The sequence below is a fragment of the Epinephelus moara genome, chromosome 24 (assembly GCF_006386435.1).
Source record: "Epinephelus moara isolate mb chromosome 24, YSFRI_EMoa_1.0, whole genome shotgun sequence".
Classification (NCBI taxonomy): Eukaryota; Metazoa; Chordata; class Actinopteri; order Perciformes; family Serranidae; genus Epinephelus; species Epinephelus moara.
In genome coordinates, this window is record NC_065529.1 from 23,140,029 (window position 1) to 23,162,835 (window position 22,807).

General features: G+C 41.4%; 2 protein-coding genes across 2 annotated transcripts in view; both read left to right on the plus strand.

Moving 5' to 3' along the window:
- The first annotated feature begins 3,384 nt into the window (after positions 1-3,384).
- LOC126386605 (dysbindin-like) lies at positions 3,385-20,375 on the plus strand. Its single transcript, XM_050039032.1, has 4 exons — positions 3,385-3,647; positions 19,092-19,244; positions 19,335-19,478; positions 19,559-20,375. Exons 1-4 carry the CDS (start codon positions 3,605-3,607, stop codon positions 19,816-19,818), a joined length of 600 nt encoding a protein of 199 aa, XP_049894989.1. The 5' UTR covers positions 3,385-3,604; the 3' UTR covers positions 19,819-20,375.
- Positions 20,376-21,312: 937 nt separating this feature from the next.
- Positions 21,313-22,807, plus strand: part of cdh27 (cadherin 27) — an 11,326-nt gene continuing 9,831 nt past the window's right edge. The window contains exons 1-2 of the mRNA XM_050038159.1: positions 21,313-21,357; positions 22,033-22,155. Coding sequence (XP_049894116.1) covers positions 21,319-21,357; positions 22,033-22,155 — 162 coding nt within the window. The 5' untranslated portion in view covers positions 21,313-21,318. The remainder of the gene's footprint in view (positions 21,358-22,032; positions 22,156-22,807) is intronic.

Here is a 22,807-nt window from a genome sequence, read left to right on the forward strand (position 1 = left end):
GACAACATAAACCATGACCCCCCCCTCACCCACGCCCTGCTTGCTTTCTATATATTTTTCCACACATTCTTCTTCTTGCTGGCTTTCTCGCCCCCCCACCCCCCCTTTCATCTCATTTTAAAACACAAGAAAGAGGACTCGGCTTTTGCTTCATGGCTGCCTCAGCAGCACGGCAGCCCAGTTCTCAGCTATTGATTTTGCAGGGCCTCAGCAGGTGAACCCCCAGTCATGAGAAAGCCCACGCATAATCTAGTTTGAGGTGGAGAGGATTTCTCACTTTGAGTCACATCATGCTTCCTCTGCCCACTCTCTCTCTCTCTCTGTAGCTATCGCTCTGTTTTTCTCTCTCTCTTTTTTGTCATTGGTGAACACACACACACACACACACACACACACACACACTAGAGAAAGTTCACGGCATGGTAAGATGCTGTCACGACATTTCGCAGTCTTTGCCACAACTAGCATAAACCACCACAACCACTGACATTTACAAAGAGTCTGTTTTTATTGATACAAATCACCAGCCCCTCCCACCACTTCCCAACTGCTACATTACAGCCGGTATTTGAAGTTTCACTTTTCAGCTTGGCACAGGCACCAAGTGTGACTTTCAGTAGTGAAAGTTTCCATGCTTATGCCCACAAACATATAAAGGTTTGTTATTAATTTGTTTTCTTATGTGAAGAACGGTGCAAAAGGTTTTGTTATAAAGTATTCAATAAACAAAGACATAAATTATTCTAAAGGAAAAAAAATGCATTTTCTGTTGATCAAAGGTACAGTGCATGATCAACAAGTTATCTTACTGTGTCCTGATTCTTGCATCTTGTATCTTTTCCTGCCTGCAACTGAAGCAACACACTCTTTTAAAGCCTCTTCTTAAATGCTGATGCTGTGTTTTGGAAAAAAGCAATGATGTAATGATGGTTCGTGAAGCCTCTGCATGCAAACATTGTGTAATCAGCAAGTCCAGCTTGAAAGAAGTGTGTGTCACCTGTTGTCCACTAGATGGTGTCTAGGACACACAGATTTTATACTGTGTCCTGACAAAACATTTCCATCAGTAATATACCTCTTCTACTTGTTACTTTTAATGTATATATCCTCAGGGAAATACTTCCACTGTTGTTTGCTGCTTTACATTTATTTACACTACCCGTATTTAACTTTACACAATTTGTATCTACATTTTTTCCGTTATTGAACTACATGTTTGTCATTGCACTGTGTGCTTACCTTGTCTTGTATCTGGTTCTGTACCTGTTTTTGTGTCTTACGTTCATTCATTCATTCATTCATTCATTCATTTTTAATTTCTCCTAGCTATTTGGGATCAGTAGGACCCAATAAGTATAAAAAACTAAACACTGTCAACAATAAAGTCCCAATATACTCAAACAAAACGATAATTAAGTCATCTTAGCAGCATCTTAGCTTGTTACTGTTGCTAAAATTGGTCATATTTGTTGCCATACCAAACTACAAACATAATTAATTATAAATAAACAGGTTTTAACCATAAAATTTGATCAGGTTCTGGACCTTTTCCACTTTGTGTCAGGATCAGCTGCAGACTGACTTGGCAGAGATGGCTGCCATCTTGCTTTTACGTGGATTAGTGTATTGTGCTCTCATAACCACCTAAGTTAAGTTGTAGTATAGGTCGATTAAACCCAAAATGTGATGTCCTCAAATGCGGACACTGGGTCTCAGGCGGATATAGATGGATGACAATAAAGTCTCTTTTATCTTTGCTCTCTCATATCCTATTGATTCATTAGAGAGTCAGTGACAGACTCAGTGATCACAGCCTGGACACAGAAACTGGCAGACACAGGCAGACCTGGCTGCTTAGAGGCTGGTTCAGCTCTGTTCACAGAGACAGGTGGAGACAGAACAACATTGCTGCCACAGTGTAGCACATATGAAGACATCAGCGCAAAGTTCTTTACTAAAGGTAAATGTAAACTCCAAAACAAGGCTAAAATGCAACATCTATTTGGAGAAAATAGTGTCAGCACCATAGATGCAGCTGTCAGTGCATGTCACAGCCAACACAACAACATATAGTTCATCTCCTCGCAGATCACACACTGTCTTTTTACTCCTTTACTTTGTGAGGTTTTTTTCCCCCTTAATAATAATGCATTATTGTTAATTGTTTTTGAACTTTTACTGTCTTAAATTGTAATAGTGCTTTGGCAACACATAAGAAATGTCATGCCAATAAAGCTTATTGAATTGAATTGACAGTAAATGAGGGGAGAGAGAGAGAGAGATGGGGAATGACGAGCAGCAAAGGCACCTGGCTTGGACTGGTGATGTTGCGGTACACAGTCGACACCTTTAACCTCTAGGCCACCAGAGCACCTCCACCTCAGGTTAAGTTAGGTTGTTAAAATCAATAATTAGAAAGGACTATTAACGAAATATCAGATTTCACACTGTTTAAAAAGTCATAAAGTAAATCATCACTGCCAAGAGTAATGGCAATGAGAAGTGTAAAGTTATTAATGTCATGATTATTTTCATATTAGATTGATATGCTGGTTATTTTCTCAATTAAATAATCATTACAGGTCTGTTAAAAATTTTCACCCAAGCTTAAGGTGATACGTCTTGTTCTCAGTCAACAGTCTAAAACTCAAAGATACTATATAATTTATAATGATATTAAACAGAGAACAACTGCGAGTCCTTACTGGATCAAGGTGGAACCAGAGACCATTTGTCTAACTTTTTTTCAGTTAGTTTAATAAATTAATAATGCTTTTTACGTTTAATATGTAACAAGTAGATCTTATATCAGATGTTTTCTGCAACATATTTCCTAAAAAGATACCTAACAATTCTCCTTTTTTGTGTTAAATGTTGCAGTTTGAATATAAAACCTGTTTTCAGATTTTTCTCAATAGCTGGTTGCAAAGTTCATCCAAATTTAATAGTGATATTAATCATCCATTCAAAATGTATTATATATAATATTTATTATTATTATTATCATTATTATTTGTAAGGAATATTCTTTGTGAGATATCATACTCAGTTTTGAAAAATAATAATGCAGTAATTAAAAGGATATTGTTTGTTAATGTAACATTTGTTGGTATCCCCTGACCCTGAAGGTGACACCAAGAGGAGGTTTAAAAGAAAAGAATGGGGATACAGGGAACAAGAGACAGCGAGGGAGGGAGGGAGAGGGAAGGAGGGGGTGTAAGAAGACAAAAATAACAAAGGCATGTGCCTGTCTCTCCTTGGTATTTTCCACTCCGTTACATAAAATCCCTCCTTCCCTTTTCTCAATCCCTTCCTCGGTCTCCCTCAGCTCCTCCCTCCTCCCTGTCATTGGTCAGCTGGTCGGCTCCACAAAGCCACAAACTTGTTCTCGCCTCATCCAAGTGGCTCAGAGTCCACTGAGGCAAAGAGGGGAAAGCGGGGGGAAAGGAGAGCAGCGTTGTGGCAGCCAGCATCAGTCACCTTGGAGCAGTCCCAGTGAGTGAGCAGAGGAGGGGTGGGAGATGGTCGGCAGCCTCTCTGCTGAACTCTCACTGATCATCTCTGATTGATTGCCTCTGATTTCTACGACTCCTCCACCAGCAACATGAGCTCCTCATCGGCCAGCCTTCACAACAAACGCCTGCCCTGTGAGTCATTTTCAAAACTTCTAAAGCTTTTAGTTCAGGTGGATATTTTTCCGATGGAACCACACATTTGCTCTATTGACACAGTTTTTTTATTTTTAGATGTGGAGCAGGACATTAGAGAGGAGAAAATGATTCTCCATATTTGGTTGTGAGAAGTTACAGCACACATACACACACACGCACACACACACACACACACACACACACAGTTGGAACATTTAAGGCAAAGAAACAGAAACTCAAGCTACAATGAAAGTCTTTCCTGCTGTTGTCCCATTTCATGTCACCTTTTAACAAGTCAGAAATCTTTTTTTATATTAATGTCTTAAACTTCATTCATCTTATCATGCTGTGAACTTTCCCCAGTGTGTGTGTTTATGTCAGATATAATGTAGAAGCCGGCGTGACAGTTCAGCCGGTGTGTTAAATAGATGCATTGTGTTGATGTTGCCTGAAGTGACTGGTCCAAGTGCTGTGCCGGCCGGAAATCAGACAGGAATGTTGAATCATCACCCTGAGTAATGTCCACTAATACCAAGTGAATAGGTCACACTCTCTTCGCACAAAAACAGGGATGCATTCCCCCAAACACACACACACACACACACACACACACACATACACACTGAGGCAGGCGGGCTTGGATTAGGGCCACCACACAGCTCCAGACAAAGATCTCTTATTTCTAATGGGATTGAGCCTGCAGATCTCATCAGAGTCGACTGACTGCAGCAGGGTCTGCAGCTTGTTCCACAGACACACCAACCCAGATAGGACACACAGACCTGAAATTGAATTAGACCCAGTGAGATCAGTTTGTGATTTCATGAGGCTAAAAAGGATCAGGGCTGTGACTCCAGAGAAGACGTCTCCCATCTGTTGCTGTGCCCACAGCCTCTGTGCCTCTGTAGTCACGTTTTGATTATTGTGGAAAAGTGCCAGGGAGCGGCACGTCGGTGTGCTGTGGAGTGAGGGACTGGCCAGCTGTTGAGAGGGCGTTACAGACAGAAGGGTATTGGGTGGAGAAGGAATAGTTTCTATTCTCCGCATATTCTTAGCTCCGTCCCCTCGGACATGACCCAGATAAGACTGAGGGGTAGATTCTGTTTAATGAGCAAATTAGAGGAGTGGAAATCCATATCATGTACTGTCTGTACCTTTAATTGAGCACACTGAGGGATACATACAGTACAGTATGTGTCTCTGCTGCGTTGCTCTGGTACCTAGTCATCGAAGCTTAGTGTCTGAGCCACAGGGGAACATGATGAAAAAGAAAACCATGAAACTGTGGGTGTATTTTTCCTTTACTCCCATCTCTTGTGAATTAACAGTTTTAATAGTTGGACACTTTCACTTAAAGCCTACAATTTAACACTTGGTGGATATTTTACAGGCTAATTTCAGTATGTGCTATCATCAGCATATTTACCAGCCAAAACAGCGGTGGTGGTATTGTTTTCACCTTGTGAGTCTGTGTGTGTCATCATGGCAAAATGTGGTCCTGGTGACCCATATTGTTGCGGTAACTACAACAAAAGTGGTTTTGAGTGTTTTCCTAGGTATTTATGTCTGTTTGTCACTGTGGACAGTTTTGACATAACCATCCAAGATGTGGTCACAAAACTCTACAGGGGTGTAACTGAGATCACAATAAACGCCATTTGAACACGTTTGAACATGGGTGTGGTCCAAGCAAGGGCGCTGAAAGTAGGATTAACACTCCCCACACACACTTTATGCCCCTGGCCCACAATTGATTCAAGTTCCATATCGCAGCTGGATTATTTCTATTGCAAACCTGCAATAACAAATCTTTTGACCAACAACAGCAGGGCTGACAGATGATAAACTGTAGAGCAGAGTAATAATTCTCTGTGTGTTTGTCACTATAGTCACTAAATGTATTGTTACTGTAAAAATATTTATTATAGCCGCTTTAAATTTGAATGTTTTACACAAAGAATAATTATTTTTAAAAAAATTAAAAATTTAATTATTTCCTAACTAAAACTTTACCCAAGGTAGTGCATAGAGGGCATTTAAACAGCATTTGGATGTTTGTATTGGAAAATTAAAATTAGTCTGGTGTCAGGCCATTAATTTAAAGGTCTGGTGTTGTGCTCAAGTGGGATCAAGCATAGAGACTTAATCTTAGAGTCAGAAAAAAGGCAACAGAAAAATGAAGTGCAGACAAATCTGACACAGCAGTGGTTGTTGTAAGTTGATATGATGTGAGTTGAATCAGGGGTGATTATTTAGGTGTTGATCAATACTTAGTGTTCGAAGATATGACTTATAAGTACTGGTACTGTCAAACTGATACAGTGTGAGGAATGTTGAACTTTTTGTTGAAAGTGAAGACATGTTAACACTTTGTTATGCTCAGAAACACCAGGAATACTAACAGGATCTTATCAATGTGAGAAAAGCACGTATGGTGAGATCATTTTATTATAAACAATGCCTCGTGGCATGGCAGCACTATAACTTAATTATATGTGTGTGTGTGTGTGTGTTTGTGTGTGATTATACTAAGCAGCACTGCATGGATGGCTGAATAAGGTTCCCATCAATTCAACATTCTTAAGCTGTGCAGCCCTGGGGACATTAGACCAGTTCCTCTCATTAGTTCTCTAACAAATCCTTCCACTCACTGTTCAGCTGAATCCTCCGTGTATAGACAGAGCAAACGCCTCAAGGCATACACTGAGTGTTCAGAGCCCTACACTGAAAGACAGCGGCAATCTATCATGTGAACAATCTGTAAACTACAGAGCACAAAATCACCTGTTTGGTCAGTTAATGATTTACAGTTTGTTCACTGAGGAGCCGGGTGCTGCTGGAGGAAGGAAACATATTATTCCTCTGACTATATGACCTTTTTTTAAATTCTCTTCCTTTACTTTGCTCTTGCTTTTGTCATGTGAATTCTTTTAGCTTGTTTTGTTTTAGTCTTACCTTATTTCTATTACTGTTTTGTTGAGTTTCATTATGTATTACTACCTTTAATGCACATTTTACTTCTTTAATCATGTAAACCTGTGTTCAGGCAGATTCTAATTCGTCTGCCACGACTGGAAAGCACTTTGGTTCAACTCATGTTTTTTTTAAATGTGCTATAAAAAAAGAAGTGACTTCAATTGACAATCAAAACGAAACAAAAAAGGATGGACATTAAAGCTGCCATAATAAAGACCTTCATATTAAAGGGACAGTTTACCCCAAAATCAAAAATACATATTTTTCCTCTTACCTGTAGTGCTGTTTATCAGTCTGGATTGTTTTGGTGTGAGTTGCAGAGTTTTGGAAATATCGGCCGTAGAGATGTCTGTCTTTTCTCAAATATAATGGAACTAGATGGCACTCGGCTTGTGGTGCTCAAAGTGCCAAAATAATACATTTGAAAAACTCAACATCAATGCCTCTTTCCAGAAATCATGACCTGGTTACTCAAGATAATTCACAGACCTGGTTGTGAGCAGTTTCACATAGGAACTATTTTCTTTCTATTGAGCTACCCCCTCCAACCACATCGCTGTGCAGAAGGAGGTGTGCATCTATTGCTAGCTCACCTAGCACTACTGAGCTAGCTAACGTTAAAGCTCAGCCAAGGAGGACGCCATTCGCACAGTCATGAGCACCAGCCTCTCGTCCATGACTAGATGCACGTCTCGTTCTGTGTGGTCATATGGTTGGCGAATGCAGTTTGGTAGACAGAAAATAGTTCCTACATGAAACTGCTCCCAACAAGGTCAGTTGAGTATTTCGAATGTATTTTTTGGGTGCTTTGAGCGTCACAAGCTGAGTTCCATCTAGTTCTTTTATATTCAAGAGAAGGCAGACATCTCTACACTCTGCAACTCACAAAACAGTCTAGACTGATAAACAGCACTGCAGGTAAAAGGAAAGTATGTATTTTTGATTTCGGGTTGAACTGTCCCTTTCATCAATTTGGTCTAATAGAGGTTTGATAAGCCAGGAAGTAAAAGCAACTGTGTGGGTGTGCAGGGGCCATTTAAAAGTGCAATGAAGAAAAAGTCCATCAAAGGAGAATAAAGTAAAACATTGACCAAATAATAGTCAAGAATCCAGTTTTAATGTTTTTACAGTGTTTTATTAAGTTGCTCCATATTTAATGCAGGAAATAAAAGTTTAATCAAGATGAAAAGATGAAAGCATGTAGGTTCATAATTATTCTTAGAGCCTACATTTACACCAAATATGAAACAAAAATAGTTCAGCTGTAATATTATAAATAAATCACACATTTTTTTGGTGAGTATGATGACATGAAGTAATGATTTAGTCTCTCTCTGGACAGTCAGGGCTGTGATAAACCATGATAAAATAGTGTTTAGTTTTTTATAGCCGGCATCATCTGCGGGCCGCCTTGCCTCAGCCTCAGCAAACAGAGGAGTGCTGTCTGAGACACTGTGTTGAGTTAAAGCAAACATTCCTACAGTTCTCCCAGCTGACGTGAAAATAGCCTTAAATCCTCCCTCACAAACGCGGGGAGAGGCAGCTGCTCCAGGAAGAACAGGAAGCTGCGTGAGTGTTGAAGTGATTGCAATGTGAGAAGTCAGCATGTGAGGATTTAATGGGGAAAGAATAGTTTCCCTCTTTGTCTCAGAGAGCGCTAACCACGACCCCTACAGAGGGGATGTACTCGGTTAACCTTCACTAGATGATTGAATGTTTTAATTACAGATTTAATCATTAGTGTCAGTGTTGTCTGTCAGTTGAAAGCCTCTCCAAGTGTTCCTTTGCACCCACTGACACAATTTTCTTTATTAAAAGGCCTTGTTACTTCATCTGTAATGATTTATCCACCAGGTTTTATTGCACTTTTTAGCATTAATTATCTTACTCATGCAGAGCTTTTAGCATTAATGGCTGGTTGGATTGTTTGAATAATATTTAATAATCTCAGTCTATTGTTCATTAATAGCTATTCTGGATAAGAGGATTTGTAAATGTAGGAAAAGTACTTTGTCAGCTGGTGAACCCCACAGTGTTGATCAGAACTGATGACAGTCTGCTTGTGGGTTTATGGAGGGCAGTGGGACACTGACCTACAAACAGCAAACAGTCCCATTGTCAGTCGAGCATAGTTCAGTCAGGAGGGAAGGGAGGAGAGGGTTAACACTGATGTCATTGTTGTCCGGACGGACTGGGCTGATGGGGCTGGACACTGCTTTGTTCCAGCGAAAACAGACAGATCTAATATGCAAATGTACACACACACACACACACACACACACACACACACACACACACACACACGCAGTGAAATATAGACCAGACCAGACCAACAGCTGCCATAAATAATTTACTGACCTTGCAACTGGAGCCCAGTAAATGGCAGCTTTTTGGAGAGAGAATACAGATTTTTGGGGAACCAAAAATAAAAGTGTGAGACAGAGCAAGTGCATATTCCCCAAAGATATTATTGTCCACTGTGGCCATGTGTCTGTTCCACTTTTGTTGAAAGCAATATGTGTTGTGTGGAATGAGAAAAGATACGAGCCAGTAATGTGATGAAACTGCAAAATAGAAAAGTGAGAAACATGAGGAGTAACTTAACTCTGCTGAGGACGTGTTAACACACAACATCACCTTTTTAATGTTAGTGATAAACTTCTTGTAATGAGATCACACCAGCTGTGGAACAGCGATCTGAGACTTAGAGGCCTAAACACACCAAACTGACATCAAAGAACAAGTTGCAACAAAGGCTGATTGTTGTGTCGCCTCATGTTGTCTGTGCCAAAAAGTTTCACTGAACACACCACAAAGACAACAGCCAACTGGCACGCATGTTCTGCATTTATGTGTAGAGAGGAAATTACTTTCTACACCAGCAGATGGCAATAGTCTGTATTTGCCATTTAAAAAGGGAAACTGAAAGACTGAGAGAGCAGATTCAATATGCTAGTTAGCCAGTTAGCACATTAATAGTCTGAGTGGGCGGAAGTTCGCTGCATAGATCAGCCTCTCATTGGGCGGAACGAGCCACCCGCTGAAGTCCCGCCCTACCACCTCTGGTTGCGTAGCAGTTTTCAACCATTTTCAACACGTCCTTTACTAACTTTTGCGGTGTTTGATCTTGCGGGGATGTAGCCATTTTTCTGCCATGGTTCTGTAGGCGATATTTTTGTGGGTGTGTTACACCAAAACCTGTTTCCCCCCGGCAATATTTTTGCAAGCGCACCGTTGCTGTGGCACCGCCCAGAACGATTGTGATTGGTTGAAAGAAGTACAAGCAGCCAGGCGTTTCTTTCTCCAATCTTAAAGTGAGAGTTGGCCCAGCCAGACCTTTCTTTTCTTGAGAGAGGTCTGATGAGAGAGACTAGCACATTAACAACACAATCTAATGTTGAAAGAACAAAGCATACTTATCATGTGTCAGTGAACTATAACACAAACCATCACAAAATGTTTCTGCTAAAGAGCTTAATGGCAAAAGAAAAATAACCTTACCTTATGTAACAAGTTTGTTTCGGTCTACCTCACTCTTGACATAAGCTGTTTGTTTACGTTCCTCACTTCAGTTTCTCTTGTCATGTACTGAACTGAACCTGCAATCAGGGTGATTTCATTCATCGATGGGCTACGCCGTCACCATCACTGATTCAACATGCTGAGTCGGCCAAGAAAAAGCTTCTGTACTTCCTACCCCCTACTTCCAGCCCCTTGCTCCGACCGCAACCATCTTCATTTTGATCGAGAGAGCTACACCCCTGGAAAGCTTCATGATTGCATCTTGCTTGCATGTTTGTGATGCTATTGGTGTGACAAAATCTGTCCACAGACAGATGAATAGATGAACAGACAGACAGACCTGGCAAAATACCTCCTAACCACTTAAGTGGTAGTCCCTGCTACTTTAGGTGTCTCGAGGACCACATTTTACATGATGGCACACACACACACACACACACACACACACACAGACTCGCAAGATAATAACAATTAGCACATTGCATGTAGAGGGCCATCTCTGCTCTTGCTGTTTGAGAGCAGGATACATCTTCTACCTGTAGCCAACCAGCCGCTCCACCATCCTTCATGACCACTGAGACACCATTAATTACTGTAACAGCCTCAGCAAAGAGACTGATCCTCTAATGATCAGCTGTGGACTGTTAACAGCCTGCTGCTGCTGCTGCTGCTGCTGGGGTCAATGTTGTGCTGGAAGGTATGGAGGAGATTCTCTGTAAAAATAACAAGACATCCTCTTTAACTAATGAGCCCGAACAGAATCCCTCCACTCTATCCTCTCTCTATAACCCACATCCTTCTGTTGACGAACTTCTGGCTCTGGATTTTTCAAGGCATCCTCATCTTAATTTTTAGCCTTTCTGCAAGTGTGTCTCTCCTCCCTGACCTTTCCCCGACTCTTACTGCTGCCTTTCTGTGTTTACAGCTACTCACCTCCTTCTTCCACCCCTTCTCTTGCCCTGTGTGTCTTGGGAACCCATCTATGTGAAATAAAATCTCTCTTAGATAAAAGTGTCTGGGTGGAAAGGTCAGCCAGTCTATTGGTTGTGGCCTCTGCCCAAACAAGTGTCACCTCACAGTTTCACATCTGTCCTAGTATTTAGGAGGGAGCGATGTTGTCTATTTACTCATTTTTATATTTAAGAATTTGTTGATGTATTTATTTACAGATGGTTAAGTCATTTTTGAGAGTCTTATTTACTCAAAGATCAGGGAAAACACTTTTTGTTTTGGCTCAAACCACTGACATCACAGCACTTGAGGCTTTTTCTAGGCAGCCTACTATTTAAATCTGATGGTGGGATGGCTGAGGCAACACATGGAAGCATGTACCACCACCACAGCCATTTAAACTGGGATGATGACCTCATCCATTTGTACAAGAAAACCACTTCTCAGAAAAACAGCCTTGGCTTAGATGAATAGACTCAAGCTGAGAGCCTGGCAAACTGCTCCATAATCAAAGCAGAGGAGGAAGCGATGGTTCCCACTGGGGTTTCTGTTTAACTACTGTTTACTGAGGGGTTACATCCAGAGCTGCTCCTTCAACCAGCGAGTGTAAAAACAACTGGATCATCTGAAGAGCCAGTTTCCTCTGCGCTGTTCTGCCCTGACCTTCTCTTTACCCGCCACAGGGGAGTCTGGTCGTTTAGCACAGTGATGGGCTAATGGCAGCCTGTGTGCAACACCGTGCCCTCTTATCCCTTCAATTAGCCTTCAGATTGATGCGTTGCCACTGCTGTTTGTGCAGTTGGTGCTTCTAAATCAGCACTTCGGGTCCCGTCCTCAAAAATGTGACAGTGGAAAGAGATGATATGCAGAAGTAGACAGATACAGAAAGTGACCTGAGTCATGATGTTTGTGGTTTCCTCTCTATTAGAAAATATGTAGGCTAGTCAAGATGAAGACAGTAGAGCATTGAACAATTTGGCTATCATCATGTGGGGATGATGCATTATGTCTGCAGGGTCTGCTGAGAAGTCATGACACAATTTTCACGGGAATTTGATTTAAGAAAAAAAAACAATGGGGAATTTAACAAATATGTCATTGTTATAAAGAATTTTACTCCACTAAACAAATTAAAGGCTGAGTTTAGGTGTGTTCACCCTCTGCTACATCCAAAATGATTTCCTGTAAATGGCATCATGACTAAGGAGTGCAGGCCAGTCCCGTTCCCTTACATCTGAGCCTTTGTCCGTCTCTGAATGGGCTCTTTCTCTCTCTGCCCCCTGAGCGGAGGATCTGGGTTTGTCTTTATGTGGGGAGGCAGAGTGGCACGCATACACGTCCGGCTCGCTCTGTCTGTGTCTATCTTTCTGTCTGTCCCAGTCATTCTGCATGTCCAGCTGGTTCTGCACCCTGATCTATGACCTTTTCTTTCTTTAGTCCCTGAGCGCTCAGAGGAAAGAAGGAGGGTAGACAGACGAGCACAGAGAGAGAACGTTTAACAGAAAGAAGGATAAAAAAAAGAGACAGACAGAAAGAAATACAGACAGACATAAAGCAAAAATAGAGACAGAGGACAAAAAGAAACAGAAAGAATGATAGAAGGAGAGACAGAAAGGCAAAAAGAGCAACACATTCTCACTCCAGCCTTGGTCATGGACTTTCCATGTTCACATACGACATGCAAGGTACCCTGGGTGCATTGGTTGTTGAAGTTCTGGGACACCGTGTCAAGTTCTGTCTGTTACATGCATTGTCTTCTTTCAAAATACACTTCCTTTTTCACAGGAAATTTAATGTTTATATACAGTCTCCTTAAAATTAAATGCACTATATTTGACGTTTGTTTTCCTTAAACAACAGACACACATGGTTGAGTTTAGGCAACAAAAGGAAGTGGTTAGGTTTAGGAAAAAAGAACAGGGTTTGGCTTTAGAACCTTACGGGACGTGGACACCGCTCCCTCGGGTGCGGATCGGCGTTTGCTGGATACATTGCAGCACCCCTCCCACGCGCCCCCCTCGGACTTTCGCCGCCTTAACTTTCATCCTTGTCCTGCCGCATTTTCCCCTGACGTTGGTGGGCACCGTTTAACTATAATGGCAACTGGCCACGTATCATGCCGACGTTAAAGGTCGCCTGTTTTTGGTTGGTTTCTGACGCTGCAAGTCACTGCTCAAGTGCCGGATTTCGAGGAAAGAAACCAGGCTCAAAAGAGAGAGAAATATGAAACCAACAGAAAGATAGACAAAAAGAGACAGAAAAATTTGAGGAAAAAAAAGACAGAAAAGACAGAAAACAGCTAGAAATGGAGAGACAGAGAACAAGATAGACAAAACGTGACATACAAAAAGGATAGAAAGGGAGAGAAAGACAGAAAATGCAGAAAGAGAGACAGATGAAACCTAGTCTCGCTACCAGACAATCAGAGATCTCCGCCTTCTGATAGTCTGGGGACACTCCTTTCTAAACTGTGTTTAACACACTGGCGAAAACGGCTGGCAACAAAGCAACACCTCTTGCATTTTTGAAAAGGACACGCCCTCCCGGAAATGTGCGCTCCCCCTTTTCTCGTCCGCAAGGCAACAAACACACAGAGAGCTTGAAAATGGATGCCAAGAGATTTAACTCCGTTTCATCAAACGTGTGCTCAGTCCACAAGATTGTGGAAATGAAGGACTTACAGCGACTTGAGCCATTTTGTACTGCTACACGTTTCTAGTCGGACTATGTTTACGAGCACAAGAGTTCAGCGAGCCACCGAAGGACCGCCCTGCGGATTTACTATTGGTTCTGCAACATAGGGAGTTTTTTTAAACTCTGAAATTGTATCCACCCATCTAAACACAAACTCAGGGAGAAAGTCATCAGTCTTTAGTTAAGCAAAGCGTCTAAAGACTGACTTGTGAGTCTAGATGAAACCAAACAAAAAAGTCATAAAAATGAGAGAAAGACAGAAAAGACAACAAAAATGCAAGAAATGAGAGAAGGAAATACAGGGACAGACACAAATAGAGCAAAAGAGGACAAAAAGAAACACAGAAAGAAGGATGGAGGGCAAAGGGAAAGACAGACAGAGATACCAGAAGAGAGACAAAGACTGATAATACAAAAAGAAACAGAAAATGGGACAAGGAACACCTAGAAACAGAGAGAGAGAAATAGAGAGACAGTAAAAGGCAAAAAAATAAAACGAGAGAAAGAAATACAGAAAGGACACAGAGGAAGAGACAGACAAAAGAAGAAAGAATCATCAGCTCAGGCGTGCAGGTTGTTTATCTCTCGAGCAGCCACAGGCCCTTCAGACATCTTGTGGTGTGAAACTAAAGACTTTGGGTTGTGGCGGGACAGCAGCAGACCAGACATGTGATCTCATCATCAGTGGACACTGTGGCCAGGCATTTCTTGTGAAAGGAGATTTTCCCGTGTGAGCGATTGCACTGAGCAGAGGTCACCGAGGTCGGCGGCGGCCAGGGAAGCCGTATTGATCAATGTGATTCAGTGGAAAAAAAGAACAGGATAGGGAAGCAAAATCAATGTGAGGATATACATCTGGAGCAACCTTTAGCTGCTCACAGGCCTCAGGCTTTAAGTAGAAACAATCAATGCTGTGATCAATCAGTGTTTAACTGAGTGGGAGAAACCTCCAGGATAAGCAATTTGTATAAACCTGTAGCTCGTAATGCAGAGCGTAATTTTCAGACACGCTGTTTAAGTCCTGTCTTGAAAGAATAGAAAGCGTAGTCATTCACCCAGCACAAATCCAGTGTTTTGTTTGACATGATGTCCTCGGCTGGTCACATTGAACAAGGAGCTCTTTTCATTTAAACACACATGTCAAACAGCAGCTCCTGATTGTGACTGACGTCTTGCTTTGTCAGCGCTGCTCCCTTTGCTTCTGGAAGACTCTGTAGACGACAGTGTTTCTGATTGTGTAACAGTGCAAGGAGAGGAGAGCGTCGCACACTCACAGCCGCAGACATCTACACAAAGACAGAACTGCTGTAGAGACAAAATCTCATAAAGATGACTGGCACATGATAAACAACGTGTAATCATTCACATGCCATCACAGGGTGTCACTTTTCTGATGGAAGGATGTAGCTATGAAGGAGAGGTTGGACCCTGTGACTGGCTGCACTGTCAGACTCCTTCATTGCATCATTGTAATCAGTTACATCACCTCCTACAGTGACACTCTACCTGTATGGTAAAGAGCTGAGATGGAAATTACTTAAAGGGGAAGCGCACCAATTTTACACATCAAAGTCTATTTTCAGGTCTTAGAGAGGCTCCAGAGGGAGCTGCTCAAAATCTGATAAATGGACTTAAGTGATGTCACTTGAGTCACACTGGCTACTTGTTTGAGAATGAAAAACATCTGATCTCGGGATGTGGAGTTAGAAAGAAGTGACCTTACCGGACCTCTGTAGCCCGCTCCTCATCTCTACTTGTAACACATTCTCACTCTGACTCTGTCACATATTGACGTTTTGGTCATGGACTTTCCACGTCCACATACAACGTGCAAGGTACCATGTTGGTTGTTGCTGGGACACCGTAGGCATTTCTCAATCTGCGTTGTTGCCTGTACTTGTGTCTCTGTGGACTTCTGAAACGTCATCAGTCGCAGCCCAGGTACTGTTCCAATTCAAAGTCCGCATCCAGCCAAGTACAGTCCAAATGCCGGGATGTGAACTTGCTCTGCCCGTTCCATCGGGGATGCATCAGGAGGCGACTTATGTTGACTTTTGACAGCCAGGTATCCCAGAATGCATTTCTCACAGACCAGCAGCAATGGCAGCCGTCATTGGGAGTTTTTACTACTGAGTCAAACTTGCCAAGTCCAAACTCCCAAATGCGCAAGTCCGAACTTGAAGTACTTGGTATTGAGAAACGCCTTGTGTCAGGTTCTTTCAAGATACACAAGTTTTCACAGGGAATTTACGTCAGTCCAACACCGCAAATTGATGTTTTTTTTCCATCAACAACAAACACACATGGTTAGGGTTAGGCAACAAAACTACTTATTTAGGGTACGGATAGGATCGTGGTTGACATTAGTCACGTCAGTTGACTCATGTGACCAACGGTGACTTAGTTTTACACATGAAACAAGCACCATTCTTCTGAGTCAAAGTCATGTGCTTGTTGGACCCAACCACCTCTGCTCTTGTGTGCCTCTCAAATGTCTAGTAACGATGTGGATGGGTTTACACTGCAGTTAGTTGAAAGCCCAGTGTGTCTCATTGACTCTAAAGGGTGCATTGTGTGTCCATATCTGATGCAGAGGGCCGCTGCCCAAGGTGTGTTTTTTGATGCCCTGGGAGTGATATTAGGCTGGACAGACCAGAGAAAGCCATATGATGCTGATTGATCATAAAATTCTATTTATTCTGCTGGTTTAAAGAAACTTACCAGTAACCACCTTGTTATGATCACTGACTGTGTGTCCACTGACAGAATTATACAAAATATGAATATTATATTAAAGTAAATAAGCACCATTGTGAGCAACACAAGACGGGACATAGTCATGCTTTATTGATTGTTCATCTACTATTTCAGCCCCATGATTTGAACCAAACACATACAGTAACAGTATGGTCACTGTGTCAGGGTATATGTTGTCAGCTTATCGCTTTTTCCTGTCAGTTTGCTGGTAGATGTTTGTGTTTTCAGTCTATGGGGAATCTGGGTTCTGTCTATGCACATATACTGTATGCCCGTAGGTGCTGTCAGCCGGCCCTGCGGTTTGAGTCGTCCTCTTCTCCTTTTCCCTCCAAAGCTGTCTGCCTATCTGATCCCAGAGCCAGTGAAGTCCGTGTACCCAGGAGGCAGGCTGTCAAACAGGGCAGAGCAGAGCTGCAGTGACAGGCGCGTGTCCTTCTGTCACCACAGATATGTGCCTGGACATGACTCGTGGGGAGGACTGTGCTGACGCAGCACTCTGAGGATGGAAGCCTGTTGCTGCTTTTAGCCAACACCTTCATTTTGGGGGGGTTTATCCTGACTGCAGCAGTTATTAAGTTATGACTGTAGTTCATTATGAGACAGGTTAGGAGTCTCTTCATATTGTCAGAGACAACAGAGAATCCCTGGAATCCTTTCCTCTCATTGTAAACATCCTGAGCTTAGTGGCTTTCCACTCACATCACACAGTGGTGTATTTATAGAGCTGCTGTGACTGAAGCTCTCAACACAGGCCAGATAATCTTCACATTATTCCCAGGGTTAGAAATGGGCTGAAAGCCTCATCCAATTAGCCCAGTCCCTGCCTACAGGTTGTAATAGCTTCTCAAAACTCAAGTCACTGACTCATGCAATATATCAATTCTGAGTCAAGAGGGAAACAGAATGAAAATGCACCTAAAGGTCCAGCGTGTAGGATTTATGGGGATATATTTGCAGAAATGGTATATGATATTCATAATAATGTTTTGATTAGTTTGTAATCACCTGAAAATAAGAATCATGAGTCGTTTATATCTACATACGGAGTGGATCCTCCTCCACATAGTCTGCTATGTTGTTCTACAGTAGCCCAGAACAGACAAATCAAACACTGGCTCTAGACAAGGCCCTTCACGTTTTCACTTCAGCCACTATAGTTCTCCTACACACTTTCACCTTCACTGTGTCAGTTTCAGTTCCACAACTTCACCACTAGATGTCACTAGATCCCACACACTGGACCTTTAACAGTAATAAAAGACTGCAACATTTGTCAGTGCATGCTCAGAGTATGTGCTGAAAGATGCAACCTGTGTTTTTCTATAAAATAAAATTAAAGCATCTAGCTTTCTTGCAGAGAATTAGATAATCACTCTCATACTGTATGTGTCTACAAAGTAAATATGAAGCTCCGGTTTAGTTTTGATCAGCACAAAGACTGGAAACAGGGGGAAACAGCTCACTGGGCTCTGTCCACCTACTAGAGCCTCTAAAGCTCATAGTTAAAACGTTATACATCATGCAAAGTCTCAGACATTTCCAGTATTTCCCCTCTCCTCACTCCTCCCGCACTCACACTGCTGCAGTTCAGCCCTCCACTCACACTTGCACTCAGCTTTATTACAATGATGCTGATGAGGGGGAAAATGGGATCGCATGGTATCTCAAACAAGATTAACGTAGTGAAGGGCCTGACAGCTTGCTTTTGCAAATCAATCTGTGGATCTGTGGGCATTTAGTAAATGTGCAGGCTTATGAGCGTTCTCATAACAGTTTGCTTTGTCAGAGAAAGCAGCATGTTAGTGGGATGAATCAAAATTCAATATGAGTGAAAGGAAAATAGAGACAAGTAGAGTTTACAGCTAAGATATCTTCACATTTAAAATAACTTTCTTTTCCTCTAAGTGCAGAGTCATTATGGGTTGATATGAATGTGTACATATATGGATTTGCTCATCTGTAAGTGTGTGTATGTATATGTGTGCACATATTTGTATGTATGTAGATTTTGTTGTGTAAGGATTCTCCCTTAGTTGTTAATTTAAACCCCTATTTTCTCCTTTTTGTTTATTTTTGTATTTATTTTTAAAATGTATTTTAAGTGTCTGGTTGGCACTTATTTAACACCTTTGTTTATCTACATTATTAAAAAAACTAATAAATGAAAATAACAAAAAAAGTAACAATGATATAACATATCAATTGTGATATATGGGACTTTTCATCATGTCTCCATAAGTCCATAAAAAGTGCATTCCACCTCCTTATGTCTCTCACTTAAAGCTCAATGTCTCCCCCTTCTGGCTACCAACATTTGACCCCTGTGTGACTGTAAATGTGTCCCAAAATACTGTGTGTGTCACATTATACAAACACCAGGTGACCGACCTCTAGAGTGAGGAGCTAGTCTATGAAATCTTGTATTGTGTTTGTTTGGAACACAGCCTTTCATGTTCCCCTGCCTCAAAACTCCAGGTATCAGGTGTAAAACTTTACCTGGGCTGGTATCTAACTTCCTGTACTTCCTGTTGTGATTGCCAGCGGAGAGCGAGCGAGGCCAGAGGCTCCCAGATGTGGACGCAGCACAGCAGCTCAAGTTGAGAGAGCGACAGCGTTTCTTTGAGGAGGTCTTCCAGCACGATGTGGACGCCTACCTGTCCTCGGCGCACCTTTGTATCCGAGACTATAAGAGACGTGAGTTGGAGAGGTGTCATTAAAAAAAAACATGAACAAATGCAGGTTTATACAGAAACACGTCATTTCATTACTTCCCCTCTCCTGCAGCTCCAATTGGCAGCATCTCGTCCATGGAGGTGAACATAGACTTGCTGGATCAAATGGAGCTGATTGACATTTCTGACCAAGAGGCCTTGGATGTCTTCTTAAGCTCTGGGGGAGAGGAGGGGGTGCTGACCTCCCCGCTGCCAGGTATGAAACAGAAACAGCACAGAGATTAACACACGCTTCACATTGACATCCCTAACAATAATTTTGTATCTGACTTACAGTCCAAGGAAACAACAACAATGAGCAAGTCATCAGTAACGGACTCTTTCGACACGTCCTTGAGGGTCTTGATGCCAAGTCCCGCATGTCCTCCACATCTTCTAACTCCTCCTATGACAGCCAGACCACCAACCCCAACGGAGGAGACACCCCCGAAGTGAGGTCAGACGATGAGGAAACACAGACCAGCACAGTCAAGAGAAGAGCCGCGCCTCCAGAGATAGAGACTGTGAAAAGTCAGATGTCATCATCGTCTTCATAGAATGCACCGTCTCCACAATAGATTTCCACCTGCAGCTCGGGAGTTGACACCTCAGCCGAAGGGGTGAAGAGTGGACTGAGAGGCCTCTCAGCTGCAACTGTCTTCCACACACTGGCTCTCATCACTGCTTTCAACCTGTTCTTTTGATTTATGAGTTGTATGTTCTGTGTGTGTTTTGGGGGTGCAGACCATGAACTGTAAATATGGAGGTTTCCTATGAATTCTCACCCCTTTCCATTCATGTTTTGGCACGTTTTGTCAGACAAGTTTATTCCCGTTTCTGAGCTCACAGGGCTTCTTGTAGTTGATGAGTGGTAGAATTTTGTACAGTATTAACACAAACCAGGACAGTAGAGCAGTAACTGAAAATAATAAAATGATACTTGGATCATTTAAGATAAATTTGGCAATAGAAAGCTTAATTCCATTAAATGTACTGTTTTTGAAATCAACACACTTGTCCTGCCAATGGAAGTTCTCAGTTTTATAGCTCCAATTTTAAATAAGCTCTAACAAGATGTCTTTGTTTTAACAATAAAGGAAGAGATGAAAATGTGTTCATGTGTTTCTAATAATCAATTAAACAGTTTATGGTTATAATGTACACAAGTGCTTAGCTGCATCTACAGAGCAATAAAAAATGACGCTTCAGGGAAAGTTTGAGAATGTTACAACCAGAACCTGTAGGGCAGCCTCATTACAAGCCTTCAAACAATTTCACATCCTGAGACTATAAGATATGTTAAATCACAAGACTCAAAGATAGAAAAAGTGAAAAGACATAATTTTGCAAGCTACCAATTACTTCACACTGGGAGAAGCTGAACTACAACTTAGAAAAAGTAGTTCAAACTACTTTGTTAATGTGCTGCAAAAATATTCCAAAGTATTTTACAAAAAAGTCACTAACGCATTACCTGACATGCCTTCACAGTGCTCAGGATGAAAGAAAAAGTTGACAGTGTGGTTAAAAGGGGGTTCAATTACAGTAGAAAAGGAAAGGTAAAATAAAATAAAGTAAAATGAAATAAAATAAGATAAATAAAAAATGTTCTTTCCTTTTATGTCCCAAAATTATTTGTAGTTTTTTTAGTTAACTGCACAAAAAAAGGCAAAAAGTAATTAAACTACTTGAATCGCTTTGTGAATATGAATGTAGTTGAACTGGCAGCAAGTTACTATGAAATGTTGTTAAACTACTAGTTGGGTGTGAATGTGAAATTGATTTTCATATAGTTCAACAAATACATATTGTGTCCCAGTAACTCTAAGGCAGTGTCTCAAAAGTCCCATCAATGCAAGCATTGTTCAACACTAAAGAAAAGTGACATGTTGAGGGTTATAGATTGTATGTTGGCAGAAAACACACACACACACACAAAGGAACCTGTGATTATTGGATTCATGTGTGTGGGTGTGTAAAGAAGAGAGGGCAGGGTCTTGTCTTCCCTCGGCTGAATGTCAGGAAAAGAAAGCCATACCTCGAACAATCAGAGCTCGATGTACCGAACAAGCATCATGCTGTGTTTCTTCCTCCTGGTAAGTAACGACGCCAACTTCCAATCTTTCTGACTTTAATTTGATGCCACTATTTTACTTTATAGATAACAATATCTGAACAAATTCAGAATAACTAAAACAGGAATACTTTATCTTTATCTGGGAATATAGTGTGACACATTATGATTTTGATTATTATCTATTATTAGTGTGTTATCTATAAAAATCTGTCTTATCTTGTGTTTTTTTTTCAATAGTATTTTCATCACTCTGCTGGCCTTTAAGTTCATGTTTCTGTGTGAGTCAGTGTTTAGGTTAGTTGTGTTTAGTTTATTTTGTTTACACATATGCAAAAAAAAAAGTGATTGAGAGGTGCATAACACAGGGGCTCTCCAGGGAATACCTTAATCCATTAAATGCATTAATGTGCTCCTACAGAAGTGTTGAAGTCAGTGGTGTGAAATTGAGCTCTCACCATAGTGCAACATATAAAAGTTTATAAGATACAAAGTACAGTGTCCCACTGTGATAGTAGCCAATTGTTTCCGTGTGTGGACTTCTGATTGACTAACAATGCAGCATGAGTTCATTCCCAAGTGCACAGATGACATAAATTATCGGCTCCCGCCTCAAACAAACATTCCGACTTTGCATACTATGATTTTCATTGTGAAGGCTGTGCACTCCAGGACTGGTTGGCTGTTTGTCTTTCAGGTTTATTATTTGTCAAGTGTGACATGCTCAGAGCTGCTGAGCCGCCACAGAAGGACATGGATTGTTGACTCCTTTACTATCGAGGAGGGGCATCCAGGGCCCTTCCCGTATGAGCTGGGCAAGGTGAGAAAACCTCTGAGTAAATAAAACTAGTCAGCAAAGGAACAGTTTCACCAGAAAATGGCATGTTTTAAACTTTAAAACTCAAATGCCATGTTTTATGTATTGATAGACATATTGATTATGATAAATACATGGCTCATTTTATCAAAACACAATTCACACAATGACACACACAATTACAGGAACACTTCAGAACTTTTGCAAAATGACAGTTCATTCAAAACTATACAATAATTCATAAAAACCCAATTTCTTCACCATGTGGAACACACGGTTCATTCGATTTGATTCTGTTTGAACTGGTTTCAAACTGCTGGGCTCAATCTAAAACACTTAACACTATGGGCCCTAGGCGTTTTTTGGGGTATTTTTACTGCCTTTACTTTTAAGCTCATATCACAGTTGTTATAAAGGCTACATACACATGCTATATCTTGTTTTTTTCAGGAAAATCTGGGCTAACCAGATTTGCTATCATTATCAATGAAAAAAACAAACCTGTGTGACTAAATTCTTACATTTTTACATGTATCTCACCCTAGCAAATTGGAAAATGACATATTCTGCCATATATGAAGAGGGGAGACTCTCTGGAATCTGGCAATATAAGAACCATGATGGTGGGACATTCTGTCACTTCACAGCTGTCCAA

Coding starts and splice junctions, on each gene's coding strand:
- LOC126386605 (XM_050039032.1), top strand. CDS start 3,605: ATGAGCTCCTCATCGGCCAGCCTTCACAACAAACGCCTGCCCT. Junction 3,648..19,091: donor TCACAACAAACGCCTGCCCT/GTGAGTCATTTT, acceptor TGTGATTGCCAG/CGGAGAGCGAGCGAGGCCAG. Junction 19,479..19,558: donor GCTGACCTCCCCGCTGCCAG/GTATGAAACAGA, acceptor TCTGACTTACAG/TCCAAGGAAACAACAACAAT.